We start from the raw sequence: 10,452 nt of genomic DNA on the forward strand, positions 1-10,452 counted from the left end.
TGGAGATGGACGGTTACCAAGTCTAATGCAGTGATTACGGCCTAAAAGGATGCCTTAGGTAGAACTACAAATAGAGCAGACACTGACTTGAAACTGGGAGACCAGGAGCTAATTAAATAAATAAATAAAAACACTGTGGGGACAGGAAAGCACTTAAAGAAGGATATGAGCTGTAAATTTAAAAAAGGAAGAATTAAACAGAAAAATGGAGCCCAGAAACTAGAATATTTCAAGCCTCATACTATCACACAACACTACAGTTAAAAAAACTTGTGTAATTACAATGCCATATGATGCCTAGCAGACAGTAACAGATTAACTGGATTAGGTTAACTGTTCTTTGTCTTTGTTAATTCCAAATGACAACATACAGTGCATCCGGAAAGTATTCACAGCGCATCACTTTTTCCACATTTTGTTATGTTACAGCCTTATTCCAAAATGGATTAAATAAATTTTTTCCTCAGAATTCTACACACAACACCCCATAATGACAACGTGAAAAAAGTTTACTTGAGATTTTTGCAAATTTATTAAAAATAAAAAAATTGAGAAATCACATGTACATAAGTATTTTTTCACGAATAATATTGTTCACTGAGGATTTTTTCCCATTGTTCTTAAAATCTACTAGCCAGATGCAATGCAGTTATTTGCATGTAGGTGTAGACAATGAACACCATGTTTTAGTATTTAAATGCATAATGAAGACCAAGAATTTCAGTACAGCGTGCAGAAGGAATTCTGAGTCCAGCTCAGGGCGGCGAAGGAGCAGTACAGGAGAAAGCTGGAGCAAAAGTTGCAGAATAATAGCATGAAGGAAGTGTGGGATGGGATGAAGATTATCACTGGCTGCAGCTTGAAGTGGGGTGCCTCCATTGAGAGAGACACAGAGAAGCCAAACCTGATGAACAACTTTTATAGCAGGTTTGACCAACCTAACCCACAGTACTGCATCCTCCATCCATCCTTCTGCTGATACCAGCATAGGAGAGAGTTTCCCTCCACCCACAATTACAGCAGCCAGGTGAGGTAAGCAGAGAGCTGAGGAGACTCCGTGCCAGCAAAGCAGTGGGTCCAGATGGAGTATCGCTACGACTGTTGAAGGCCTGTGCGTTGGAGCTGGGGAGTCCTCTACAGCGCATCTTCAACCTGAGCCTGGAACAGGGGACAGTCCCAAGGCTTTGGGAAACATCTTGCATCACCCCAGTCCCAAAGGTATCACGTCCTGGTGAGCAGAATGACTTCAGGCCTGTCGCCCTGACATCACATGTGATGAAGACCATGGAGTGGCTGCTGCTTCACTACCTAAGGCCACAGGTCCGCCACGCTCTTGACCCTCTGCAGTTCGCTTACCAGGAGAAGGTGGAAGCAGAGGATGTCATCATCTACATGCTACACGATAAGATGCTGCAGATGTTATATCAGACGGTTGTGGCAAGCACCCTCTTCTACGCGGTGGTGTGCTGGGGAAGCAGCATAAAGAAGAGGGACACCTCATGCCTGGGCAAACTGGTGAGGAAGGCAGGCTCTATTGTAGTCATGGAGCCGGACAGTTTGAAATCTGTTGCAGAGCAATGGGCGCTGAGCAGGCTCCTGTCAATCATGGAGAATCACCTGCATCCACTGAACAGGATCATCTCCAGACAGAGGAGCAGCTTCAGCGACAGACTGCTGTCACTTTCATGCTCCACTGACAGACTGAAGAGATTGTTCCTCCCCCACACTATGTGACTCTTCAAATCCACCCAGGGGGTAAACGTTAACATTATACAATGTTTTCGTCTGTTATACATGCCTCGCACTCTCCACCTTGCATTTTTTAAACTTGCACTGCATTTTTATCACTCTTTAATTAATATTGTTTTTATCAGTATACTACTGGAGTATGTGAATTTCCCCTTGGGGATTAATAAAATATCTATCTATCAGAGTTGCCAGTGCAATTTTTCCTGTTATGTAACAATTAATAGGCCATTGGTATCACAGACATCTACTACATTCTCATTCTACTCTTAGTATCCTGTAGTGAAACTTGGAGTCATTGCCATTTTGTCAGGTTATCCCTCCTGGTCCTGATTTTAAAATGTGTTATAACCAATATCAGACCCAACAAAAGACCTTTGTTATAAACCGTATATTCAGATTCAGCTGTACAGACATGTGTTTTAATCTTCTTGATTGCTAGCGCTCTTTCGGTTTAAAAATGTAATCAAAATAACCTATAAATGCAGTGTATATCTATTGGTAGTTTATTTATGTAAATTTGTCAGTCTATTCTCAGTTTGTGCCATTCTGAAAAGATTAGGATTAATCTACAACACACAGAAAAATAACTGAACAGTAAACTGTGTTGATTTTTTCCTATTCAAAGATATTCAATTTCATGCAAACTCGTAAAGGTGTACTTTGAAGTACACCTTTACGAGTACTTCAAAAACTAAATAAGATGCCAAGTACAGTTTTTAAAACATGTAGCTGCACAGTTAGATATTGCAAATAGATAAAAAAAATTGTTACCTTAAAGGTCCACATAGAGTAAGTCCAAAAAATCCAAGTAAGAATATAATGCAACCCACAAAGGCATGTTTTAAGATTTTAATCCACTGAAATACAAAAAGAATATCATTTTGAAGGAGGAGGGCACAATAAAAAAAAAGAAAAAAAGGTGATGATGTTCACAAAGTTAGTATGCTAGTATCAGTTATTATGATTTTGCTTCTAATATTAATTATGCAAAAAACATATGAATTACTATTTTCTTCATTACCTTTAATGCTTCCTTACTTATCTACACATAGGGCTTCAAATTAAGATGTGCAGGAATCAGACAGTAAATAATCTCTTTTTTCAAATTCACACATAAGAGATCAGATGTATAGTAAGCCAATTAAAGAACCTGTCTGGAAAAAGTAATTGCAAACTAATTTTACACATAGTAATTGCTTCTACTGTGCATACTGTCTCCCAAAAATTGTCTACCTACTGCTTAAGTAACGGCTAATGTCTACAGAACACAAAAGACACACTTAATTCAGAAACTCAAATTATAATTCACGCACATCACTTTTTACTTTGCCAAAAACACCAAAGTCCCTGAAAACCTTTGCAAAGTAACAATCTTGCTAAATTAAACTAGGCTACAGATAAGAAAAAGGGCTAAAATAGAGAAACTTTTTATATTTGGTTTACTTAGATTTTTATATCTATTTTATTTTCTGTACATATCCATTCCTACCAATTCTCTAGTTTTGCCTATCTGAAGTATACTAGGGAAAATTGGAAATACTTCTAATCTGCTTCACTCCTTCATTATAAGATTAATCCACTTTAGAGTCATAAATGCCAGAGTGCAAAGTGTCAGGTGTAAGGCAGAAACTAGCTCTGGAATACCAATTCTGCACAAAGCACAAATACAGACAAACATTCACATCTACTCACATGTGGTATATCTGAAGTAGCAAATTCACAATTGTTGTGGACATACTAATCAAAAACATCAGAAATGAAAAGCTGTGGAGACTACTCTTTGACAATGATTTAGCCATAGTGGCTGATTCAGAAGATGAACTAATTTTGTTAAGAGAACACAGAGTTTGCACAAACCCATCATATCATCCCACCCCCACAACAGGAAACTGTTTTTCCTCCTGAATTCAGTTCCCAAAATGTATATGTTAGGATGCCCAGCAACTCTAAATTAGTGAAGTTTGAGTGTGTGTGGGGTTTTGCAATCGACTGGCAGAATAAGTGGTTGGTTCCTGCAATGTTAAACTCCAGAAACTATTTAGATTTAGAAGGATGGGACTAAATAGAGCAAGTACAATGTGAGTAGTACATTAATTGCATAAGCTTACAAAAACACATTCTTACCTGATGTTTTGTAACTACTTTTCCGGAAGAGAACGGTTTTTGAAACAAAACCAAAAAAATTGCAGACCTTAAAGAGAAATCCATTAATTTTCAGATTCAAAAAACAGACAATGTTAAATGAACATTAAAAAAATGAGAATTTGCACTAAAATAACTTCTCTAGATTTTGTTTATCACACTACAAACAGGTACTGTTCATTTTGATGAACATATTATGTTGTAGAGATCTATGCTATTGATTATCACAACTACATTAGATATGAACTTAACCCAAAGAGAAATAAAGCCAACAAAATAATAAAAGTCAAAGCAGACTTACCCACATTTAAGTACGAAGATGAACTGAACAACATGAACTACTTTAAGTAGATCATATGACTCAAATATTCCTAAAGCTTTCAAGAACTTTGTAATACACAGCAATATGATGTATCTAGTTAGCCTAGAAAATATAAAAAGAATAATTATTGTATAAACCATAAAACAATAAAACAACTTTAATTTCACATTCACATGATACCAGGATAGGAAAGCTACCCTGCATGCAACCACACACTAAATTAAATGGGTTAAAAAATAATGGAAGGCTAAGAATGAACAGCTTACAATAATAAATGGATAAAGGTGTATTGGTATTCACCATTAGATTAAGAATGATTACATAAAAAGGCAGACTAGGAAAGCCTCAGAAATGAATTATCAGCATTAGATGCTAACAGTTATTGAGGGCTAGCCATTGTTGTTTATGCCTATTCTATTTTCTGAACTAATTTTTTCAATGACACTTCTATGTGAAGCCTGAACCTAACCCAGCAGCACTGGATGGTGGCCAATGCCATCCAATCAAAGAAAACATTTCTGCAAATAATGACATTCATTTATATTAAGCCAAATTATAGCCATCATTTAAATAAACATGCACACATATGGGATGTGAAAGGAAGACTACAGTAACTAAAGAAAACATACATTGTAAGAAAATAAAGGGGAACAAGGGGAATGATTTATGGGGTAATATAGTTATTGCACAAGAAGTGTTTTGATATGCAGTGTACATTAAAAGAAGAACATAATATTTGTCTTAGAAAAAGCCCGAGGAGACTGCTGCAATGGTTGGGTAAAGAGACAGAATGTGTTAGGTAGTGGGTTAAGAAATTGGCTGATGTCACATAATACAGCAAGACTGGATAGATGTCATGTACTCAGGAATTCCATGAAAAGGTAAGAGCTGAACTTAAGAAATATTGGGAAAGACAAGAATGTAGTGGCATGAGACTTTTATTTGGATATGTAAGCCAGTGAACCAATCAGATTAAATGTCACATGGTATGTAAGCATTAATTCAGCACTGTTATGTAACCTCAGTTGTCTAGAAGTATGGGTCTCTGTCTTTGCTCTGGGACCATTCCTTAACATTTCTGCTCAGGATACTATCCCTTAGCAGGCTGCTGTAACAGGGCGCTCCCTCTTCATGAGGAGAAATTTAAGACAGATGAACAAGCTTCCGGGAGGCATGGTGGCGTAGTGCTAGCGATGCTGCCTTGCAGTAAGACCTGGGTTCACTTCCCGGGTCCTCCCTGCGTGGAGTTTGCTTGTTCTCCCTGTGTCTGCGTGGGTTTCCGTCCAAAGCCATGCAGTTTAGGTGCATTGGTGATCCTAAATTGTCCCTTGGTTTGTGGGTTTATGTCCTGCGGTGGGCTGGCTCCAGCAGACCCCCGTGACCTGTATTAGGATATAGTGGGTTGGATACTGACTGACTGAACAAGCTTCCCCCTGTTCAACTTCTGACTCAAAGAGGTTCTAGGGAAACAAACTTCTTGCACAGTATTTAAGTGTGGAGAATGTGTAAACCTCACAAAGACAGAAAGCAGACTACAGATCTAAAGCAGGTCCTGGAGGTAAAAAGGTAACAGAGCTAACTGCCATGTTACTGCGAAACCTTTCAGATTTACTTTTTTACTGTTTTTTAAGCAGTCTGCTAAGTCTTCATATTTACATGTCAATCAACATGTAATTCATACAACATTTACTGGCTCAAAATTAATTCCTTGTTTAGTTAGTCAGCCTTTTTTTTTTTTGCTTTCTTTCTTGTGAAAGACTAAACATTGTTTGATTAAAAATTTTAGTAAGTACTAAGGATTCTTCAGTTTCCTCTCACACCTCCAAAACTAGAATGTTAACTCTAGATTGGTCAGGTTTAATGCAGGAGTAGTCTCCAATGATGGCCTGTCATTTCATCTAGTGTTCACATCCTTCTTTATAGCTGACAGTCACAACTTAGGCTATTGTTCCCAGCAGTGGAAAAATAGCTTCAGAAAATACATTAAAGAAGTAATTTTCTTTCCTTACTAATTTTAAAAGTTCACTTTAACATCTATCTCTCTTAATAGCCACCTTTCAGAATGACACTTAAAAGCAAATGGAAATTTGTCCTTGAGTGTAAATGACTAAAATAAAGCATATATTTTATTAAGGTACTTTAAAGCAGAGCTTGGTCTCTAGTTAAAAAAGTAGTAGGAGAAAAAATATCAATCTGCAGCAATCCACAAAGGAAATATGTCAGGCACCAATATTTAAGAAGATACCTGGGATTCTGGTACATTTATCACTTTACTTCACTGCTAACTTTTTTTAACTTAAAACTTCTACATATCTGACTGGAGTCTGTTTCTAAATGTGCTGGGTCAAATTATTTAAAGCAAGCAAACAAATTTGCCTAAGTGCATCTTTAGACATAAAAGTATGGTATCCTATGGAGTAACAGCTGATTTGGTATGACAAAAGCGCACAGAATCTAGTACTTCCATCAAGGATATTGCATATTAATTAGAAATGCAAAACTGCTAATTTAGTAATGCAAGAAAAATATTTAAAATAAAACTATTCAATTGTCTATTATTGGGGCGATTACTTTTCAAATTAATTTAATTACCTCTTATATTCAATAAAAGAAATGTTAAACAACAATAACTTTGATTTCATAAAACAATATGAGAAACTGTAAGCATATCACTTTTACACTATGGCTGGGTCTTAATCAAATGTTACTAAAGTACAAAAGTTGTATTTACTGCGTCCCATAGGAGACAATCTCAGAGCCTCAAATCTCAGACACAATTGCACAGACATCAGTTCGGGGTTCAAAAGATCTTTTGTACACAATAAGAACTTTTTTCCAAAATCAAATCTTTTTTTTTTTCTTCCCTTCTTTCAGGCAAGCTTTGTCCACTGACTTCAACACCCAGAGTGAGATGAAAAGGCTTCTCTTATGCTGGACTCAGAAGTACTTCTGGTGCCACAACCTAGGAAGCACTTGTAAGTAGACTAAACCTGCATGACGCAGGGGAGATTCTCTCCCAGCAGTGCACTCTGGTGGCACCCAGGGACGCCAACTGTGTTGCCATCCCAAACTACAAGTCCCACTCAATTCTGCTTTTGTCCAAACTAGACCCATGCCAGAGGAGCATAACCATCATACTGGGGGATGAACTGTTCTCGACTGGCAGTCTCACCCAGTCCATCAATTACATATTCTCCCCGACTTGGATTAGAGACCATCCCAGCTGGTATGGCCTCCTGGCCTGTAAGATAACATTCCACATCTCAGCTGAGATGCCAGTCCATCCATTCTGTCTGTCACATTACATAATGTTCTGAATCTACTATCAGTAAGTTTGTATTGTTGTTTCTGCGTATTCAAGGACACAGCATATCGTGGTAGGCTGCAAGCAAAGCATCTATGGTGATAATGAATCTATTCTTACACAGTTTAGATTTTACACAGTGACAGCCTGTTAAAATCATACAGCCCTCAGCACTGCAACTTCTTAAAGCATGGTTACTAATAATGTGTTCACATTTTTAAAATATTCAAAACATCCACTTAAGCCTCTGGCATGTTAGAAAAATGCAAACAGAGGAAGAGGTGGATCAATCAGACCGATTAGCCATAGAGAAAGAACATTGAAGCTTTGTGACAAGCATTTATACTAGATGATATATTACTGCGAGCTTATGATATAAACTAGAGATTAGTTCAAAACTGCTTTTTTTATATGGAAAATTGAGTCAATTGCAATATCCATAGGAAGTAAATTGATAAATCGCGAATCAGTTCCTTTTGGAAAGTGTGTGTTATAATAATCATCAGATCCTTTTAAATACTGGCTTTACTATGGACAGATCAGCAAAAAAAGGTCATTCCTTATTGTAATATACTTATTGGAACAGCTTATAAGTTTCTAATTAAGCTAAAAAGATGTTATCATGACTGCAGAAGCAAATTACTTTAATCAAATCGATTCTGGAAGAGGTTCCTGGAAACTCAACAAAATGCTACCATCATATTGCACCATGCAGAATACAAATTAAAAGCACCTAAAATGACATAAATAAATTAAGCTACGGCAAAGCAAATCTTAAACACTCGCACTGCTGCCCTGCAACAGAATGTTGTAGGTTGTAATATGTTGTACTGCAACATATGCAATGACAAAAAACTTAGGAGGTCCCTTCTCAATAGGAATCTGGAAACAAAACTGGAACTGCCATCAGCTATAATCCTGGGATCTGCTGGAACCTTCGATGTGTATTATAGTGTCCAAACTAGTGTCAATTTCTGTACTCACAATTATACAAGTTACACAACTGAAAAGGGGGCTTCACCTTCAAGAAACTCTGTACTCGAATACGCGGTACGGCACGGGACAGCCTCATACGATAGTCACAGTGCCACGTAAATAGTGGCAACAAGCCCAGGAACTAGTACTTGGGTTAGTTCGTTAGTCACTTTGTTAAATAAACAATTTTAACCAGATTGTTGCCGAGATGAAATGTTTTGGGCTCAAACTTTCAAATTATTAAATTCACCCCGCTTTTGAAAAGTAGCTACCCCAGAGTACCTCACCTTGCGTTTTGTACATCCACCGGTCCCAGTTTGCCACTGGAAATGACATTGCTGCTGTATTTTTCATCCATGGTGTATTATTTTCGACTGTTAGACATCTGTTACCTAAAAATTTCATAAATCATTACGCGAGCATTACACATTGCGAGTGTAATAAAGTAATTTAGTGGTCCAGAGTTTGTTTCGCTATAAAGTCTAATAAATAACTTTCACGAAACCTAAAAATTAAATAATGATATTCAAAATATAAAAAACACGTATGAAAGTCAAGAATGAGCTTCCCAATATTCAGGCCTCTTCGGCCAGGGCTCTGGAGTGATACTTTACACCGATCATGGAGGCGCCTGCTTCTGCCTAGATCAACCCGACGCGCAGTTTCCAGTTTCCGACATTTCTAGCCGTTTCTTTTTTCAAAAAAATAAACAAAAAGAAAACAAAAACCGTCCATTGATCGATACGTAATGCAACAACTCTTTACAGTTGCCTGAAAGTAATGCACTCTAAGTTCATTCATACACCTCAAAAACGAATACTTCCGTCTGTCACCGATTTCATTTTTTGCCCAGACTGGATCCTAGCGATGGCTTGACAAACAGCGCCCCCAACTGCATAAACGGAGGAACAACAATAATCTGTATTACACTCTATAGCCTAGAAAGAACAAATACAATGTTTTTGACATCTAACAATTTCATCTTGGGTATTTCACACTTGGGTTTAGTAATACGCACACCCCTTCCTGTAATAACCTGCTTTTGATTTTTGATTATTGTTTTTTTTTTATTATAACTTTGGCATTCTTTGCCTTCATCTACTTCTTATTCTTTGTCTTTGAAAAATCAAAAAGAGAGGACTGATGTATTAACACTTGTCAAATACTGTAAATGGATGGACTTCCTCCATTCTAGTTAAATGATCAACTGCCTGCTCTTTCTAAGCTGGCACTATCAAATAGTGGCTGATTTGAACCTCCTCACTGAACTGTGCCATCTTCCCCCACCTATGTTTTCTGTTGTCCAATACAGCAGCTGCCTTGCCTTTTAACTGGGCAGTTTGTGCCTGCTTGCTCTACCTGTCTCTTTGTGTCCTACAACTGACTCGGCTGCACTTTGCCAATGCTTTGTTGAACCAGTTTCTAGTCTTGCTAGTGCCCTTCTGCTCAAGTTGTTATGTTTCTAGTCTTCTGATAAACCTGATACTGCCTTTCCAGTTTCCTGTCAAATCAGTACATGGCATGCAAACCTTAAAGTCTCTTGCCCCTGTCTTGTTATCCCAACTGTCTGACTTGTCATCCAGTGCTAACACTGATTCTCTTTTACCAGTATTATGTATGTCCAGCTTCTGCCTTCTTCCTGTGCTTGCTAATCTGATTTCTGCCCTACTGTTCTGCCTCTGCCCTGTGACTGTCCTGTTGCTAAATGTCATAGCCTTCACACCAATGTTGTCACTATACTGCTGAATATGGTAACACATTCCCACATGTATGCTTTCCTGGTAAGTAGCATGATAATCCCTGTTACCACCTTCTATTTCCTTATTAACCAAGCCACTATCCTGCTGCAGTCCATGGTACCAGCTACCTGTTTGGCAACTGATCCTAGTTACTTTGTGCCACTATCACACTGACTCAGCTGCTGTTCATCTACTGCCCTCCCTTGTTGCAGACAATATTG

At 37.8% G+C, this 10,452-nt stretch overlaps 1 protein-coding gene across 2 annotated transcripts in view; it reads right to left on the reverse strand.

Moving 5' to 3' along the window:
- Positions 1-9,349, reverse strand: part of slc30a5 (solute carrier family 30 member 5) — a 41,439-nt gene extending 32,090 nt beyond the window's left edge. The window contains exons 1-5 of one of the 2 annotated variants that reach the window (XM_039758641.1): positions 9,107-9,349; positions 8,780-8,884; positions 4,193-4,315; positions 3,874-3,940; positions 2,521-2,606 (exon numbers count right to left, since the gene is read on the reverse strand). In XM_039758641.1, the coding sequence (XP_039614575.1) occupies positions 2,521-2,606; positions 3,874-3,940; positions 4,193-4,315; positions 8,780-8,850 (347 nt within the window). In that variant the 5' untranslated portion in view covers positions 8,851-8,884; positions 9,107-9,349. Of the gene's footprint in view, positions 1-2,520; positions 2,607-3,873; positions 3,941-4,192; positions 4,316-8,779 lie in introns of both variants that reach the window. The other variant, XM_039758640.1, reaches the window with a different exon arrangement.
- Positions 9,350-10,452: the final 1,103 nt, after the last annotated feature.

The sequence above is a fragment of the Polypterus senegalus genome, chromosome 7 (genome assembly GCF_016835505.1).
Source record: "Polypterus senegalus isolate Bchr_013 chromosome 7, ASM1683550v1, whole genome shotgun sequence".
Taxonomy (NCBI): domain Eukaryota; kingdom Metazoa; phylum Chordata; class Cladistia; order Polypteriformes; family Polypteridae; genus Polypterus; species Polypterus senegalus.